At 41.5% G+C, this 20,699-nt stretch overlaps 1 protein-coding gene across 2 annotated transcripts in view; it reads left to right on the top strand.

Moving 5' to 3' along the window:
* The window catches only part of RNF150 (ring finger protein 150), a 211,307-nt gene that overhangs the window by 123,906 nt on the left and 66,702 nt on the right, over nt 1-20,699 (top strand). For both annotated transcript variants that reach the window (XM_089693882.1, XM_089693881.1), the window contains exon 3: nt 8,592-8,663. In XM_089693882.1, the coding sequence (XP_089550008.1) occupies nt 8,592-8,663 (72 nt within the window). The remainder of the gene's footprint in view (nt 1-8,591; nt 8,664-20,699) is intronic.

The raw sequence follows: 20,699 nt of genomic DNA on the forward strand, positions 1-20,699 counted from the left end.
TAAACCATCAACAATGCAATTTTACCATTTTAATGGTCCTAAGTAATGTTTAATGGAATTCTATAATCACATCATACACGTTCATTTTATGACATCAGCATTGTGATAACGATATAAACAAAAGATATATTTGACATTCCAATTTAAAATGATTCTAAACCCTCACCTTGGAAAACAACTCACAGTTTAAAATAGAGATGAAAGGCACAAAACATTAGTGTATAGATCTAAAACAAATTATAAAATGTTTTCCCTTTTTTTATTAGTGATCATATTCCCCTCTGTTCTTAGATGCATAAGAGCTTGGAGAGGAGAAACCGCAGAATACTAGTCTTCCCAGTGAAAGGCTGTGCAGGGGGTGTCTAGACACGTCTGATCATTGGAGGAGAGCAGGCTCAGTTCCCAGCATACAGTGCCTTGAAAAGGTATTCATAACCCTTGAAATTTTCCACACCAAAAATGTAAATTTATTTTATTGGGATTTTATGTGATAGACCAACACAAAGTTGCACATAATTGTAAAGTGGAAGGAAAATGATAAATGGTTTTCAAAATAGTTTACAAATAAATATCTCAAAATGTGGCGTGCATTTGTATTCAGTCCCCCCGAGTCAATACTTTGTAGAACCACCTTTTTTCTGCAATTCCAGCTGAAAGTCTTTTTGGGTATGTCTCTACCAGCTTTGCACATCTAGAGAGTGAAATTTTTTCCCGTTCTTCTTTGCAAAATAGCTCAAGCTCTGTCAGTTTGGATGGAGAGCGTCTGTGAACAGAAATGTTCAAATCTTGCCACAGATTCTCAATTTGATTTAGGTCTAGACTGGGCCACCTCCACCCCAGTCAAGATTTTTGCAGGCTTTAACAGGTTTTCTTCTAAGATTACCCTGTATTTTGTTCCATCCATCTTCCCATCAACTCTGACCAGCTTCCCTGTCCCTGCTGAAGAAATGCATCTCCACAATATGATGCTGCCACCATCATGTTTCACGGTGAGGATGGTTTGTTCAGGGTGATGTGCAGTGTTAGTTTTCCGCCAGACATTGCGTTTTGCTTTTAGGTCAAAAAGTTCAATTTCAGTCTCATCTGACCAGAGCACCTTCTTCCACATGTTTGCTGTGTCCCCCACATGGTTTCTCGCAAACTGCAAACGGGACTTCTTATGGCTTTCTTTCAACAATGGGTTTCTTCTTGCCACTCTTCCATGAAGGCCAGATTTGTGGAGTGCACAACTAATAGTTGTCCTGTGGACAGATTCTCCCAACTGAGCTGTGAATCTCTGCAGTTTCTCCAAAGTAACCTTGGTCCTTTTGGCTGCTTCTCTGATGAATGCTCTCCTTCCCGGCCTGTCAGTTTAGGTGGATGGCCATGTCTTGGTAAGTTTGCAGTTGTGCCATACTCTTTCCATTTTCAGATGATGGATTGAACAGTGTCTGTGAGATGTTCAGAGCTTGGGATATTTTTTTATAACCTAACCCTGCTTTAAACTTCTCCACAACTTTATCCCTGACCTGTCTGGTGTGTTCCTTGGCCTTCATAATGCTGTTTGTTCACTAATGTTCCCTAACAAACCTCTGAGGGCTTCACAGAACAGCTGTATTTATACTGAGATTAAATTATACACAGGTCGACTCTATTTACTAATTAAGTGACTTCTGAAAGCAATTGGTTCCACTAGATTTTAGTTAGGGGTATCAGAGTAAAAGGGGGCTGAATACAAATGCATGCCACACTTTTCAGATATTTATTTGTAAATAAATTTAAAAACCATTTATCATTTTCCTTCCACTTCACAATTATGTGCCACTTTGTGTTGGTCTATCACATAAAATCTTAATAATATACATTTACGTTTTTGGTTTGAACATGACAAAATGTGTAAAATTTCAAGGGATATGAATACTTTTTCAAGGCACTGTAGCTAGAGAACTGACCGTACTGTGTTCTTCTGCTTAGTTTGGTCATTTTTAATAGGAAAGCAGAGGGGCTGGCAAGAACACCAGGGATTTTAAATAAAGGTAGCAATGCAAAGAGAACAGGATACTTTTTCATACAAGTACATGGTATAGCAGGCTCATATCAATTTAAAATGTTGGATTTACGTACTCTTTAAGCTTACTTCAAAAATCTCCTTTAATGTTGTGAGTGCCTCCTATCCTGTCTTCCTGGGTTCCCTGCATGCTTTACAGCTTTTTTTTTTTTTTTTTTTTTATGGTTTAATTTTATTTCAGGCAGCACAGTGGCTAAATGGTTTGCACTTCTGCCTGGCAGTACTAGGGTTGTTGGTTAGCATCCCAGCCTGGAGTTTGCATGTTCTCCCTGTTCCTGCGTGGGTTTCTTCCGGGTACTTCAGTTTCCTCCCACACTCCAAAGACAAGCTAGTAGGTTAATTGGTTCCTGTCTAAATTTGCCCTAGTGATGTGAGTCAGGGAGCTTAGATTGTACGCTTCTTGAGGGTTAGGGACTGATGTGAATGTACAATATATACATGTAAAGCACTGTGTAAATTGACGGCTCTATGGAAGTACCTGAAATAATAAAATTTGTAAGTATTTCGTATTCTATGGGACCTAATTGCCCGCAAGCTGTGATTCCTGTACTGATTGTGCAGTGACACAACAGAGCCTACTCCCAGAACATACTGAATACACTATATTGGGAAGCCAGCCTTTACACGCACATGAACTTTAATGGCATCCCAGTTTTAGTCTGTAGGGTTCAATATTGAATTGGTCCACCCTTTGCAGCTATAACAGCTTCAGCTCTTCTGGGAAGGCTGTCCACAAGGTTTAGGAGTGTGTCAATAGGAATGTTTGACCATTCTTCCAGACGCGCATTTGTGAAGCCAGGCACTGATGTCGGGCGAGAAGGCCTGGCTCGCAGTCTCCACTCGAATTCATCCCAAAGGTGTTCTATCGGGTTGAGGTCAGGACTCTGTGCAGGTCACTCAAGTTCCTCCACTCCATACTCGCCCATCCATGTTTTTATGAACCTTGCTTTGTGCACTGCTGCGCAGTCATGTTGGAACAAGAAGGGGCCACCCCAAGCTGTTTCCACATAGTTGGGAGCATGAAATTGTCCAAAATGTCTTGGCATGCTGACGCCTTAAGAGTTCCCTTCACTGGAACTAAAGGACAGAGCCCAACCCCTAAAAAACAACCCCACACCATAATCCCCCCTCCACCAAACTTTACACTTGGCACAATGCAATCAGACAAATACTGTTCTCCTGGCAGCTGCCAAACCCAGACATGTCCATCGGATTTCCAGAAAGAGAAGCGTGATTCGTCACTTTAGAGAACACGTCTCAATTGCTCTAGAGTCCAGTGGCGGCCTGCTTTACACCACTGCATCTGACGCTTTGCATTGCACTTGGTGATGTAAGGCTTAAATGTAGCTGCTCGGCCATGGAAACCCATTCCATGAAGCTCTCTAGGCACTGTTATTGTGCTGATCTGATGGCCACATGAAGTTTGAAGGTCTTTTAGCTATTGACTCTGCAGACAGTTGGTGACTTCTGCGTACCTTGCGCTTCAGCATGCACTGACCCCACAGGTCATTTTACATGGCCTACCACTTCGTGGCTGAGTTGCTGTTGTTCCCAGTTGCTTCCACTTTGTTAGAATACCACTAACACTTGACATGCCTAAACACGGCATTTAGGAGCATTCAGCGTTTTCAGATGTGCATTGATTATATTGAAAAATGAGCAGAGGGAGAAAATGTTTATAAAAGCAAATGTCCATAAACTCTTGTGCAATGCAAGCCACTATGAGCATTTTTATGCTACTTTTTCTGCCAGAGGTTCTGGCATTTTTTTCAGCTGCCTAGTGTGCGTGGACCATAATTCATACTGAATGGTATAACCAGTGCTATACTTTTGGCTTGCTGCAGATACAAGAGGTACAGCTCTCATACTCAGAAGGCATAGTGCTTTTTTTCCTCCCTACTTCGTCCCATGCCATCCACAGAATGTTGTATATTAACAGCCATTTTCCTGCATTCAGCTTTTATTTATCTGTCTGCTAATGATGAGGTTGATTTACTAAAGGAGTTGAGAATCTTCACTCAATAAATTGTGTGGCTATTGGCATCAGTTATCCAATCGTTAAAAGCTGATTCCAACCATGTGCACATAAAATAAGTAAACAAGAACATAAATCAGCCCTGATGCCTAATGTTGTACATTTCAAATGCTACACAAAAAGAAGTATTTGACTGCTGAGACCTTGCCGTAGCACAAGTGGTAACAAGCAGGTTCGCTGCTTTGTTTCTTGACTATTTTGAGTGTTCATTGTGCTTAAATGGGAGTATGCCATTGAGTTTTGACACACTTTAGAATCTTTTTTTGAAGAGTATGCATGCTGAGGACTATTAATAAGACTGTTTTGATTGCTTCCCATCACTGCTGGAGAAATCCAGCATCTGAACACAATGTTTCCAGTCTTGTCTTTTAGCACCTTGAAGTGTTGGCTGTTTTAGAAATATGTCTGCAGATGAGGAAGGAGCCTGCTGTTTGCCATTATTCAGAGGTCCTTTTATAAAATGGACTGGCCACACTTGTTTCTTCATGGAACACTTTGTGGTCTTTCGACAAACCAGAGCTCATTGTATCTGGAACTACTGTGAACCTTATTTTTCCTGTGCTGAAAAGAAACAAAATGAAGACGTGACTTAAGTTTCATTATTACTTTTTTTTTTCTAATTATTATTTTTTTATGTATAGGGACAAAGAGACAGCAGCCATCCTTAAAGCTTATTTTTATTCTGTGTGAATGGAGGTAAATTTAATATTTAAAGCGACATTAAATATTTTTAGTTTTTTTTTTTTTTTACTAAAATAACCAACATGTTCTACTTACCTGCTCTGTGCGGTGGTTTTCAACAAAGCAGCCCGGATCCTCCTCTTCTGGGGTCCCCCGCTGGCGCTCCAGGCTCCTCATGTCTAGTGGATGCCCCCATGGAAAGCCACATTCCATGGGGGCACCCGTGTGGGCTCGCTCCCGAGCTGCCCTGTCTGCATCTATTGACACAGCGGATAGCTCGCTGGCTCAGTACAGTTTTTGATTGATAGCAGTGGCAGCCATTGGCTCCTGCTGCTGTCAATCTGCCCAGGGAGGAGGGACACAGCGGCGAGAGCCTCTGCTCTCAAGGACATCCCTGGATCAGATCGGGCTCAGGTAAATATAAGGGGGGCTGGGGGGGACTGCAGCACAGAAGGTTTTTCACCTTAATGCATAGTATACATTAAGGTGAAAAACCTTAAGACTTTAGAACCACTTTAAGAGTAAAAAGTCCTTTGTTTTGTGAAACTTTTTATGCAATGAAAGGTATGTATACCTTTACATCCTGAGATTTTGCCTTAACAGGCTATGCTCATCTGTACTGGAAATTATTTGTTTGCAGAAATGTGTCTCATTTTCCAGCCCTATCTTCATACAGAGCCCACAAGATCCCATGGCTAGGGAAGGATGTGAAACAATGACATAAGCTGTCTCTGTATATACTGTGGGTATTTAAAGAGGAATTCTGGGTATCAATATTTTATATATAGTTACTTTGGTCAAGCATGCCCCTGAAAGCTTGAAATCATTGTTGTAGACCAGCAATGGGCAAACTACGGCCCGCGCACGTATAGGGCCCGGCGGACCTTTTTAATCCGGCCCGCGGAGCGTGATACAAAAAAAAAAAAACAGCCAGGGCAGGCAAACATTGGCTGTCAGGATGTGTGTAGGCGGGGCAGCATGACGAACATGAGGGGAGCTAGGCTCCTCTCACAGTCCGCCCTGAAGACCGGAACGGCACGGGAAAACGGCGAGAGGAACGCGCGGAGCAAAGGTAAGTAAATTGACACAGGGGGGACTTGGCTTACTACTTGGGGGGGGAATAGTACTATGGGGGATGAAATACCATATGGGGAATGAATTACTATAGGGGGGATGAATTACTATAGGGGGGATGAATTACTATATGGGGGATGAATTACTATATGGGGGATTAATTACTATGCTTACTATGGGGGAATATTACTATACTTACTATGGATGACACATACACATCATTCATCTACTCTTGGTCCGGCCCCCGGGTCCAATATATGAACCCATTGCGGCCCTCAAGTCAAAAAGTTTGCCCACCCCTGTTGTAGGTCCTGTGCTGCGTGAAGGTCAACCGATCACCACCACTTCCATTCAGAGAATGCTTTACATTTTCCGAATAAATGCAAAGCATTCTCTAATTGGACAAGGTGGTGCAGTGATGTCATGCTTTCCACTTCTTCTGTCAGGTATGGTATATACTGTGTAACTATATAGTTACATTATTCCAAGCTGGACAAATGTAATTCTGTAAATATATACCATACTTGGAATTCATTTTTGAATTAAATTTTCAAGCATTCACAAAATTATGCTGGGCCAATTTTTATTGTAATTACATATTTACATATCTGATCCTTATTTATTGTAGTGCATGCTGTTCTAACATACCCATGCTGTGGCTAACCAAATCAGTGGTCTTCTGGTGGCAGAGTGCCATATGGAAACATGGTGGTTACTCCTGACTTGACAGTGTTGGGGAGTCCTGATTCTGTCCATTTGGACTTAACACCATCTCTGATATGCAATTATATAAAATTGAAATGTGATATTTTTACAGGCAATGTCTGCTTTAAATCTTATCACAAGGCAAGTTTCAATTTTAAACCACTGATACTGCTGGAAAGCCTGCACACGTTTGGTAAATGTGTAGGTTTACAAGCAGTAAGAGGGCAGTATTCCCATTGCAACCATTGCAATTCATGCATCGTTTATCTTATATGCAAACAGGAGCTATGCTGAATGCTCTTGGCATGACCCTTGATTACTCTTGGTTCACACCAATATGGTTTTTGGTGCATTTTGCAGAAACACATTACAGCCCATTTATCATGGTTTCCTATGGATCTAGTTCACATCTGTGCTTATTGAGCTGGTGTGTTTTTTGTGTAATAGACTTCAGTGGACCCGCACAAAAAAAACAAAAGTGCTGGGTTTTTTATGTGCTTTTTTGTTTTTTTTTGTTTTTTTGTTTTTTACGAATTGGTAAGTATGACAGTTCTGTTCATGTTATGCAAATTTGATTTGACTTTATTGTCTCTGGCACTCAAGTCGCATCAAAGTAGTGCAGGAACCTTATGTGTCCAAAGTCACTTTTTTGGCTAATAAACAGAACGGTCATACTTTCCTATTAGCCAAATAATGGGACTTTGGACACATAAGGTTCCTGCACTACTTTGATGTGACTTTACACTCTCTGGCACTCAAGTTGCATCAAAGTCACACTACATAAACGGAACGGTCATACTTTCCTATGTAGTGTGACTTTGATGTGACTTTACACTCTCTGGCAATAAAGGCGCATCAAAGTCCCGCAACATGAACATAACTGTCATATTAGATTGTCTCCTAGATTGTAAGCTCGAAAGAGCAGGGCCCTCGAACCCCTCGTGCATTGTTTTGTTACTGTATTGTCTCATGTTCTGTCCCCCACTATAATGTACAGCGCTGAGCAAATCTTCTGGTGCTATATAAATACTGTATAATAATAATAATATTCTCCCATTAGCCAGAAAAAAATGTGACTTTGGATACATAAAGTTTCCTGCACTACTTTGATGCGACTTTAATGCTACTTGAGTGCCAGAGAGTGTAAAGTCGCACTACATGGACAGAACGGCCGTACTTTCCTATTAGCCAAACAAAAAAAGAAAGCAAAATGCGCCAACAAAACGCATCAACCTGCATAGATATGAACCTAGCCTTCTGTCCAGTTTACACCTGAGCAATTTGAAGTGTGATCTGAGGCACTTCAACAGTCAACTAGATCCCTATTATATACAATGGTTCCCATTCACACCTACAGTAAGTGTTGTGTCACTTAAAGCTCATTGGTTGAAGCGTGCAAAAGTATAAAAGCTTCACTGAGAGTCATGTATTTTTGGACCCTATAAAATTCAGTGGGAGTGCCTGAAAATGCCTGTTGCACAAATGTTTTGTGCAATTTCTTGCCATTCATCTCCTAGTAATAGCTTTCCATTGGCAAAAACAAAAACGTTGAAGCCTCAAAACGCATGAAAAATGCATGTACAAACACAGTTGTAAAAAATGCTATAAAGAAAAGTAGCTTAAGTATGAACCTAGCCTTCATTTTTTATGTAGTTTTAATCAGCAAATTGATATTCTTATCCTGCAGTACTGTTCCTTGTTTGCCACGACAGACTGTGTGAATGAAAAATCCTACATTTTAAGAAAAACTCTAACAAACTACTGGTAGCACAATGGATACCAACAGCTCTTAACCATCTGTCTTCCTAATGTTTGCTATATGTGAGTTATGAATGAACATATTGTGATCTTGCAATGAGTTAATAAATCAGAGATCACTGTGGAAGAGAAATATTCCAGAGCACCCAAACCATGCTGGTCTCAGTCTAGAGAATGTCTGATATTTGCTACAGAGTACATTAGTACATTACAGTCTGTGACTGATAAAATAAGAATGATCTGTAAACTGTGTTCGTTATTACTTACTTTACATTTTGTGTGTCTTTTTAGAGGCGGCTTGGGGATGCTGCAAAAAAAGCCATCAGCAAATTGCAAGTCCGAACCATTAAAAAGGGAGACAAGGTAAGTGACACTGATGTCTGGTTGTTTACCTTTTTCTTTGCATTTCTAGGTGGAGTCTAGTGGGCTAAGCCACCATCTGGTTTCCTATATCTCATGGAGACTCCAGCAGTCAGATGTCCCAGCCATAGTTCCTGGTTCTTTACCTACCAGCATTCAGATTTGGATTATGTTACATTCTCCAAATAACATATGCATTTAAAACTGTATCAGGGAGTATGAGACCTTTTTTAAGCTGGAATACAGAAAGGAGTAAGTGTTCCAGTGGGGACAACTAAGGCTGGCCATACACAATTACTTTTTTTTTTTTTTTTGTTCAACCAGCGTGGGGATGGGGGAATCCTTCCTACTGAGTTATTGTATTCTGATAGCAGGGATAGCGTTTTTACCGCTTCCCAAACGCGTCGGACAATTCTGCACATTGCAGCACATGGGGCTGTTCCAACGGGAGCGTTAGCGCCGTGTTGTGTCACGGCAAAACAGACGCCTCTGGTCGAGTCAGAAGGTGTTGAAGCTTCCTATTCTAGTCTATGGTGCCGCTCCGCAAACGGCCGGCGTTTGCGGTGCGGTTGCGACACGGTTGCGGTGCATTTGCGGAGCGGTAACACCATTTAAACTTCATTATAGACGTTTGTGGGCCGTTTTTAATGCTCGACAAACGCCTAGTAACTGCCGCTAAACCGCGCATGCGGCGTTTGCAGAGCGTTAAAAAATGCTCTGCAAACGCCGGACCAACGCTTGCCAAACGCTATAGGGGCGTTTGCCAAGCATTGGTAAAACAGTCAAGCGTGAACGAGCCCTTAGGCTCACTGTAAACATAAAGGCTGCACACCCTCATTATGTGGCCTCTGAAAAAATTGATAGCGTCACTGGACTTTACTACCAAGCTTCCAAATTGTAGAGGAGTCAAAGAAAAACTTGCTAAAGCAGAACTAAATTAAGTCCTCAGGAGCTCTTGCCATAATGCCTAAGTATGCGGAGCATATTGGCACATTATGGCACACTTATCTAGGAAAATGCCCTCTTTTAGCGATATGTATGCTTCCCTTTGTTGCTCCATCTCAGACATTTCCATCTTTTCCAGGTCTTCCTTGTTTGGAGTTTTTCTTTTCACGGTTTGCTTGGTCTGGATAACCTAACTCCCATGAATGCTCATGTGTGATACTTTGTCCCAGCACCTATTGTTCTCTGAGCTTGCATGTGCTGCTGTCAGTGTACGATCACCAAAGCACTGGTAGCTGGCAGGGAAGAGATTCTGTGGTAGAATAGGCAAACAAAAACTCTTCTACCATAAACCTCTATATGCTGGCAATTGTTATACACATCGGGTTGATTTACTAAAATTGGAGAGTGCAAAATCTAGTACAGCTGTGCATGACAGCCAATCAGCTTCTAAATTCATCTTGTTTAACTCCTTGACGCCAACGTAACACAAATATGCGGCCTCACAGAACTGGACATTTTTCTGTGGGGCCGCATATTTGCGTACCTGTCTTTGTGCTGGGAGAGCGCCGCACAGCAGGCACGCTCCCAGCACAAGGACCGCGGTGTCACTGAGAGCACCGGGTCCCGTTCTAACGATCGGGACCCAGGACTCCCGATTCCGGGTCACATGATCGCTGTGATAGCCTCTGATTGGCACTGTACAGCCCGGCCCCCTTTTTTTTTTCTCTTTCTCTATGAATGGAGGAGAGAGATACATTGTTTCTCTCTAACTCCTGGCATAGAGAGAAAAAAAAAATGTTTGTAATAAAAAAAGTTAAATATTAAAAAAATAAAGAAAAAATACCTAGATCAAGGTTTGCTCTAGTTCAGTGCTAGGGTTAGTGTTTGGGTTAAGGTCAGGGTCAAAGGTCAGGATATAAAAAAAATTTGGTTACCGGTGTCAGTCAGTGTCAATGTCAGTGTGTTTTTGGTAAAAAAAAAAAAAAGACAAAAACAAAATGCACTATTGTTTCTGGGCTGTACTACGGGTTCAGACAACAAATAACATACACATATATGGTATTGCTGCTCTTGTCAAGAGCTGAAGAATTTATTTTGGGTTGTTCTTTGGTAGGTTATGGTAGTAACAAACACACAGCTAAATTAAAAAAAATATATATATATTTTTTTTTTATTATTTTGGGCCAGTTTTCCGTTGATAAAAAAAAAAAAATCAGGCAATATCCATTACCATTTACCACCAAATGAAAGCCCAATTTATTCTGAAAAAAACAGGTATAGTTCACCTGGATTTACAAATTAGTTGTGGTGATATGGACGGTTTTACTAACACATGTCAACGTTTCAAAATTGTGCTTAGGCATTTAGATTTGTTTTACCCTTAGGCGTGAAGGGGTTAATTAAACTTTGTTGAAAAAAAAAAAATTGGAAGCTGTTTGGTTTCTGTGCAGAGCTGCACCAGATTTTGTATGCTCCAGTTTTAGTAAATCAACCTCATCGATTTTAGTTCTTAAGGTGTAAAAAGGCCTGTCTTGTTATATTACTTTTTGTCATTACTAAAAGGAATTTCCTTTTACAGTGTTCATATACAAGCTACCTATGTTAATTACTCTAACTCACGTTAGAATGAATTGCACAGGGGACTTAATGATATCTGTGAACCTGGAAATACTCATTGATATTTTTGTGACTGAGAGTTTTCTGACCGGTATCTAGCAGATGTGTGGTAGTAGTTGTAAAGTCTCTTGGACAGCAGAAGAAAACAAATGTCTAAAGGGCCATAACCTGTTATGCTGGGCACCCAGAAAAAGGCAGAGAACCACAAACAAAAGCTATGAGGTCTCAGGCAGAGCAGCAATATGAACACCTGAATTCTACAGAATCTTAAATTTTTCTTTTTTAACATTGAGAAACATATGGTTTTGCTTGGGGAATGGGGGGTTGGATTGTGATGTTTTTTCTAAAAATCTATTCTCTCCACTTGCGGCCACTGTAAGGAAAACCATTAAAATACATAGTCTTGATTGCTTAGTTCTCCTCTAAAACAGTAACAGCAGTGCTTAGCTTCTCCCCCACAGTTCTCCATTGATGTGAAGAGGTATATTTTACTTGGCCTAACACTTCAGTTTGCATAGGTGTTTTTGTGGGCACCTTAAAGTAGTAGTAACTTAACAACACATTTAGCACAACCAAATAAACAATCACCAGTAAACTACAGTATGTGCTAAAATTTTTATCCCATCACTGCAGTTTACAACTTTCAATGTTGTGGACTCTTGCTTTCTCAGTGCTGCTTCCCTGACTTCTGGTCTTCACAGGGAACTGTTAACAGTGGACAATGCTGTTTCCTCCAAGGGAGAAGGAAGGAGGAGCAAGGGAGTGCCTTGTCATCCTAGGCTATTGGGTTGTGTGTTTCTAACAATGTATACTGTATACAATGTATACAGGGCAGCACAGTGGCTAAAAGACCCTAGTACTGCCTGGCAGTTCTAGGGTCATTTGTTCGATTCCCAACCATGGCACCACCTCCCTGGTCTTTGCATGTTCTCCCTGTGTGGGTTTCCTCCGGGTACTCCGTTTTTCCTCCCACACTCCAAGGACATGCTGGTAGGTCAATTGATTGCTATCTAAATTGGCCCTAGGATGTGTATGTATTTGAGTTAGGGAACCTAGATTGTACACTCCAGGAGGGTTAGTGACCAATGTCAATGTGCAATATATACAGTTGTGTTCAAAATAATAGCAGTCAGACATCACTAACCTGATCAATCACTGTTTTTAGTAGAAATTATATTTCTACATGGTAAATAATTTACTAGCAGGTGTAGTAGAGTAATAGAAATCCAACAGACCCAACAGTCATGACATGCATGCTGCTGATTTTGTGTAATTGAATCACTAATTGAAAGGGGCATGTTCAAAATAATAGCAGTGTGGAGTTCTATTAGTGAGGTCATTCATTCTTTGAAAAACAGGTGGCAATTATTGCCCTTATTTAAGGAAAGAAAGCAGCAAATGTTGTACATGCTGGTTATAGTGCATTTCTCTCTGAAATTCTGAGGAAAATGGGTCGTTCCAGACATTGTTCAAAAGAACAGCGTACCTTGATTAAAAAGTTGATTGAAGAGGGGAAAACATATAAAGAAGTGCAGAAAATGATAGGCTGCTCAGCTAAAATGATCGCAAATGATTTAAAATGGCAACCAAAACCTGAAAGACGTGGAAAAAAGCGAAAAACTATCATTCGAATGGATCGAAAAAAAGCCAAAATGGCAAGGACTCAGCCAACAATCAGCTCCAGGAAGATCAAAGAAGGTCTAACGTTACCTGTGAGTACTGTTACAATTAGAAGACGCCTATGTGAAGCCAAGCTATCTGCAAGAAGCCCCCGCAAAGTCCCACTGTTGAAAAAAAGACACGCGCTGAAGAGGTTACAATTTGCCAAAGAGCCCATTGACTGGCCTAAAGAGAAATGGTGCAACATTTTGTGGACTGATAAAAGTAAGATTGTTCTTTTTGGGTCTAGTGGCCGGAGACAGTTTGTCAGACGACCCCCAAACACTGAATTCAAGCCACAGTACACTGTGAAGACAGTGAAGCATGGTTGCGCAAGCATCATGATATGGGGATGTTTCTCATACTACGGTGTTGGGCCTATTTATCACATACCAGGGATCATGGATCAGTTTGAAAACATCAGAATACTTGAAAAGGTCATGCTGCCTTATGCTGAAGAGGAAATGCCCTTGAAATGGGTGTTCCAACAAGACAACGACCCCAAACACACCAGTAAACGTGCAACATCTTGGTTCCAGACCAACAAGATTGACGTTATGGAGTGGCCAGCCCAATCCCCGGATCTTAAACCAATAGAAAACTTGTGGGGTGACATCAAAAATGCAGTTTCTGAGGCAAAACCAAGAAATAGAGAAGAACTGTGGAATGTAGTCCAATCATCCTGGGCTGGAATACCTGTTCACAGGTGCCAGAAGTTGGTTGACTCCATGCAACACAGATGTACAGCAGTTCTCAGAAACAGTGCTTATACAACTAAATATTCATTAAGTGATTCAAAGGAAAGCAAAATCTTCAAACGTTTTTCAGTTTATATAGTGAATGTTTGAGTTTGTAAAGAAGAATACAAACACTGCTATTTTTTTGAACAGTCTAATATTCACTTTTCTTCAATTTTATTAGAGGAACAGCACAAATTTTGATATATTTTTCTTCGTGTTTTTGATTTGGAATAGAATGTGTAGTGTTCCCAATGCATTTGTGTGTATGGAAATAAAAGCTAGGATTTTGAGCTTTATTCACTTTTTTCAACACACTGCTATTATTTTGAACACAACTGTGTGTGTGTGTGTATATATATATGTGTGTGTGTGTGTATGTGTGTGTGTATATATATATATATATGACGGCGCTATATAAGTACCTGTGGGGTAGCTGTCATGGCACCAGCTTAAAATGGAACATAGGCAAGGATTAAAACATAAACCGCTTCATACTCATTCAGCTTCTGAAAATGCTTTAAAAACTGAGGATTTGATATCACTTTAAGGTGGAACATCAGGAAATATACAAAGTTTACTGTAATAACCATTGTTCCTGCCAGGGATGTTGTTATCCCCTTATTTCCTGTGGAGAGCTGGCTACTACTGCTGAATTTGCACCATTGTCGGCCCTCTGATCTGTAATTGCTAGAAGGGCAATGGAATGGTGCCACCTCCCTGAAAGGCAGAAGCCTTCGCAACGCATCGGCTGTCATGTGACTAACAAAAATAAATGATAAAAAAAAGTTATGTCGAAGGAACATTTATAATAAACAACTAAGATTGCTGAGTCGGGCTAATCATACAGGACTGCTTTATACATTGTATCCGTGTTACTGTAGGCTTGCCTTTATGCTTCAAGTACAGAAAAAAAATACTGCATTAGCTTTTGTTTTCTAGCTGTTTTCTTCTATAAAATATCTGTAACTGACTGAGGTGATCATCCCTGGTGGTATGGTTGCTCTATCCGCTGTCTAAACATTAGCTAATTAGAGATTAAAAGAACATTTTTATTGTTGTGCAGCAGTCTGAGATATTACAGGCTGTTGGGACGGAAGCAAAAAAAGCAGAACATTAATGTGTAGCTCTATGTGGAAAATAATTTAAAACATAAATATGTATTTTTTTTGTAAGCCGCACTGCAGATTTTTGTACTGCATGAAATAAAGTAGTTGTTGGTTACAGTGGAACTCCAGGCTAACAGCTACATACGCTATTGAAATACATACATTATATGTGAACTGTCTTACCTGCTAAAGGATTTGTCATTCTTTTAAAGTGGTACTAAAGGCTAAGATTCTCAAAGTCCTCTCCATCCTTATTGGCCCAGACACAGAAGCGGCAGCCATTGGCTCCTGCTGTTGCTAATCACAGCCAGGAAGGTGGGGGCGGAGTACACAGAGCCAGCTTGGGAGCAAGCATGCATGAGTGCCCCCATAGCAATCCCCATAGCTATTGGGGCGCTTGGCGGGGGAAGGGGAGAAGCCCAGAGTGCCTGCGGGGGACTCAAGAAGAGGAGGATCGGGGCTGCCCTGTGCAAAACCATTGCACAGAGCAGGCAAATAAAACATGCTTGTTATTTTAATAAGAAAAAAAAAATGTTTACAACCACTTGAAAATCACACACCCCTTCCACCCTATATAGCCAAGAGGTTGACGCGACTCCATAATGTTGCAACTTTGCTGGTAGCTGGTGTAACATGCCTAGAGATTGGAAGTGTAATGCTGTACCTGTACAGTCCAGTTTCCTCCCTTTTGGCTACCTAAATGCCTCACTTTCCAGTTTTCAGTGCATAAACACTCAACGTCAGTGTAATACCTACAGATTACAATTCGTTATGAAAGAAATATTCTAAAATACATTAAATATCTTACTCTATTTAGTGCATAACTAGATTAAAGCAATGATTGTTTTTAAATGTGCGATTGAAGTACAGCTTTAGAGGAAACCCATCAGGATAGCTCTGGTGCTGTTCCAGAGGCAAAACTCACCTCTGCAACATCATGCTCTGTGATGAACCTGATCCAGAAAAAGCACTACATCCAGGAATCATTCAAGAGAAATGTCCAGCACTGGATGAGAGTCTAGGCTGTGCAAAGTAAATGTACACACAGCAGGTCCTTATTGAACCATGCCAAAATATATTTGGATTGTTGAGTCACCATAGGGTACCATATACCACCTTAACATTTGAAAATGAATTGTACTAAGGAATACTGGGACCTTAAGGGTGTCAGCCATAACTAGCTACACAAAATTGTATGTTCAATCAGATTTGCTGTATATATACCGTGTGTGTGTGTACCTTACGTATACACTTCTAAAATGGTGTTCTATATTCATTCTATATTTAAATTATTAATCCTAAAGCCAAACGTAATATATTGCAGTGTGCCAGTGATTAGATGTGATGTATATTATATGTGGGGGCAAGATGTTGAAGCATTTAATAATTCTGGGAGGTATCATCCCTACTACATCTTTATTAAAGGGAGATACTAAATGGAACTTTATATATACCTCCAATAGGTACAATACCGACAAGAAATGAAAATATCAAATATTAACACTTTATTTGATATATAACAAACATGTCAGTTAAAAGAATTTAAAACCATATATGCGTATTAGCCATCCAAAGGTGCTGTTCATATAGTCTTGAGGTCAACTTGTAAAGGGTCGATGTTTTTGTATTTTTTGCATAGTTTCTCTCCTCTGTTCTGGAGTCAGTGCTCTACCCTCTTATACTGCAAGTAGATTAGTCAACTGTGAGTAAAGGATAGAAATAGGTTTGGGGGAGAGGGTCGTCCGATAACAGATGTGTTCAAATAGGGACAATTGAGTTGTCTGGCCTTTGTCTGTAAGGAGGTCACCCAGTGTTTAATTTGTAAAAATCGAAAAGTTTGATGTGAGGGGCTTGATTTTTCTCCCTTATTTCTGCCCAGGTGTAAGCAGAACTGCCTGTGAGGAATGAATGGACATAAGTTTGTGGGAAACCCACCAATGGAAGGCATTCGGGAACTTAAGGCCAGGTGGAAACAGAGGGTTGCGCACGAGGGGGGGAAGTGGTAGGTGAGAGGAGATTAGACCATTGATGTATTTCGTGGAATCCCATATGCACAACGAATGGGCTATTAGGGGGCTGATGGTTTTGGGGCGAGATCTCGGGAGGAACCATAAAAGCGAAGTGGGAGAAATCGGATCACAAGAGACTGCTTCCAGTGTATCTCATATGGGGGCTTGTGCTGCGTATAAGGAGGTCAAAGATGTGATTTGTGCCACCACATAGTACTTGGGGAAGTTTGGAACCACTAAACCCCCTTGTTTCCAGTGTGTGAGCATGGTTTATTTGGTGACCCGAGATCTTCCATTAGCCCAAATAAAGCATAAGATATAATTTTGAAATGACTTCAGGGCACAAGAAGGAACTGAAATGGGGAGGGTGCGGAATAGGTATAGAAGCTTGGGGAGGATAGTCCTCTTCACTGCGTTTATTCTGCCCATCCACGAGAGGAGCTAGTGAGACCAGGACGTGAGTAGGTTTTTAAGAGAATGGAATATTGGGGTATAATTGGCCTCGTAGAGTTTGTAGTAGGTATTGGTAAAGTTAATCCTGAGATATTCCAAATGTGTGGTGGGTCAGGCAAAGTTATAGATTTGTTTTAGTAGGTTAATCTCTGCCTCAGAGAGAAATCTTGTGGGCTGATGATTTATCTTCATTTACTACTATGCCGAAGATATTAGAGAAACGGGTTCGGGTAGAAAAAAGGGTAGGTAGTGTGTGGCTGAGTCAAGGTCAGGAGCAGGTCATCCACGAATGCACTGACTTTGAAGGACTGTTGGGCAACCTTAACCCCTTTGATGTTTGGGTTCGTTCTATTGAGATGTAGTAGGGGCTCCAAGGCCAAAATGAAAAGTATCAGAGAGAGGGGACACCCCTATGAATAGAGAAGGGGGAAGATTGTTGGGAGAGATCTTGAACCGTCGGGTCCGGGAGTTTTTCGTGTCTTGAGTGTTTTGATTGCTGTAAGGACTTCTGAGACCATAATATCAGCCTTCAATTTATCTGACATGGAATGGGATAGGTTGGGAAGGTCGATGTCCCGAAAAAAGGGTTGGCTGTAACGATTTTGTTCGGTAGGCGTAACCTGATCTGTTTAGTATTTTGGTTGTGGGCTTTAGGAAGACTGGCCAACATCTGGCCCAGTTTGTTGAAGCAGGCATAGTATTTGTCGTGACCATCTGAGCTGTTTTTCTGCGTTTATTGTCAAGGTGGAGGTTTTGTTCCACCTTTTGTAGCTTCTAATTCTTTCATTGTTTCAGGTTTTTTCGGATTCTGTGTAAAATTAAAAATGTTCTAATTACGATTTATTTATGCATATTGTTTCAGCAGTTCTATATTGAAATCCAAGGTCCTAATGAAGCAGGGTTTTCCTGCAAAACGCGTTGATCGTTTGCAAGTTAATCTCAAGACTATATGAACAGCTACTTTGGATGTCTAATACACATATATGGTTTTAAATTCTTTTAACTGACATGTTTGTCATATATCAGATAAAGTGTTAATATTTCAAATTTTCATTGCTTGTCTGTATTCTACCTTTTTGAAGGTATACACAAAGTCCCATTTTGTATCTCCCTTTTATACAGTGATTAGATGTGGTGGCTGCATTTAGTCTTTTTTTTTTTTTTTTTTTTTTTTGCATTCTTCCCTCTGTTTTCACCTGGTGATCTGTCCAGTAATGCACCTCCTGTTTTAGAGTACCTCCACTTTGAATAAAGAAGCACAGGGACACTTTTGTAAAGCAGCATTGTTAATCTAAGGGGAGTGGAGTGTTCAATGGACTAACAGATTTTAATACACTAACACATTGCAGCTCTACTCTACCTAACACTTTTAATCAGTTATAGCAAACAGTATTTTTTCCTTCTCGGATGATTTTAAAATAATAAGTGTTACATACATGAGCAAAAGTTGATCATTTTAAGTACACCTGTTAGTGTTAAATGGTTTGTCTTAACCCTGTAAGTGCTACATCTACAGGACAGCTTGTTCGGTTGGAAAACAGACTTGCTGGTCAGACCACCAGGTGAAAAAAAAGGAAAAAAAGCCTAAAAAGAAAATTATTGCAGCAGTCACATCTAAGAATTGGTAAAGTGCAATATAATTTGCTTTTGGGTTTAATACCACTTTTTTATTACAGGTACTTGTATAGCGCCAGTAACTTATGCAGCGCTTTACAGTACATATATACTGTATGGCCCAAAGTATTGGAATGCCTGCTTTTACACACACATTTATTTATTTTATTTATTACAGGTACTTATATCGCGCTGTCAATTTATGCAGCACTTTGCATATATATTGTACATTCACATCAGTCCCTAACCCTCAAGGGGTGTACAATATAAGGTCCCTAACTTACATTCATACATACACATATTAGGGCCAATTTTAGACAGGAGTCCTTTCAGCATGTCTTTTGGAGGAAACCAGAGTACCCAGAGGTAACCCACGCAGGCACAGGGAGAACATGCAAACTCCAGGCAGGTGGTGCCATGGTTGGGATTCAAACCAATGACCCTAGTACAGGGTCCAGGCGGAAGTGCTAACCATTTAGCCACTGTGCTGCCCACATGAACTGTAATGGCATCCCAGTCTTAGTCTGTAGGGTTCAATATTGAATTGGCCTACCCTTTGCAGCTATAACAGCTTCAATTCTTCTGGGAAGGTTGTCCACAAGGTTTAGGAGTGTGTCTGTGGGAATGTTTTTGATCATTCTTCCAGAAGCGCATTTGTAAGGTAAGGACTAGAGATGAGCGAATTATTCAAAAATTCGATTCGGCTGATTCGGCGAATTCGCGGAATAAATTCGATTCGAGTCGAATATATTCGCTGCGAATTTAACTTATAAAAAGGGTGTTTCTAGGCTTCAGAGAGCCTTTATATTAGTGCAGAACACTGTACCTTTAATTTAAATGCCCTTGGAGTCTGCTGGGGAAGAGAAATAATACTGTCAGTCAGTATGACATGCAGATGAGTGCCGTCGATCTTAGAATCACCGCACACTTCACTCATTTGGGCAGTCACGGGGCCAAAACCAGAGTGTGGAGCCACAGTGTGGCGGTGGAGGCAGCAGCAATGGGAGGCCATACAGCACCCTATGACAAAATGGAACCCACAGCAGTGTGAGGAGACCTGAAAGTGGCACATGGCAGAGTGTGGCGATGGAGACAGCAGCAATGGGAGGCCGTACAGGGACCCATGACACACTCTGGACCTGGCAGCAGCATGAGGAGGCGGTACAGGGGCCCATGACAGATTACGGGCCTGGCAGCAGCATGAGGAGTCGGTACGGGGGCCCATGGCAGATTACGGGCCTGGCAGCAGCAATGGGAGGCCCGTAATCTGCCAGCACCCTATGACAAAATGGAACCCACCAGCAGTGTGAGGAGACCTGAAAGTGGCACATGGCAGAGTGTGGCGATGGAGACAGCAGCAATGGGAGGCCGTACAGGGACCCATGACACACTCTGGACCTGGCAGCAGCATGAGGAGGCGGTACAGGGGCCCATGACAGATTACGGGCCTGGCAGCAGCATGAGGAGTCGGTACGGGGGCCCATGGCAGATTACGGGCCTGGCAGCAGCAATGGGAGGCCCATAATCTGCCAGCACCCTATGACAAAATGGAACCCACCAGCAGTGTGAGGAGACCTGAAAGTGGCACATGGCAGAGTGTGGCGATGGAGACAGCAGCAATGGGAGGCCGTACAGGGACCCATGACACACTCTGGACCTGGCAGCAGCATGAGGAGGCGGTACAGGGGCCCATGACAGATTACGGGCCTGGCAGCAGCAATGGGAGACCCGTAATCTGCCAGCACCCTATGACAAAATGGAACCCACCAGCAGTGTGAGGAGACCTGAAAGTGGCACATGGCAGAGTGTGGCGATGGAGACAGCAGCAATGGGAGGCCGTACAGGGACCCATGACACACTCTGGACCTGGCAGCAGCATGAGGAGGCGGTACAGGG

Source organism: Staurois parvus, unplaced genomic scaffold (assembly GCF_062004578.1).
Source record: "Staurois parvus isolate SC_StPar_1 unplaced genomic scaffold, SC_StPar_1.0 ptg000639l, whole genome shotgun sequence".
Classification (NCBI taxonomy): domain Eukaryota; kingdom Metazoa; phylum Chordata; class Amphibia; order Anura; family Ranidae; genus Staurois; species Staurois parvus.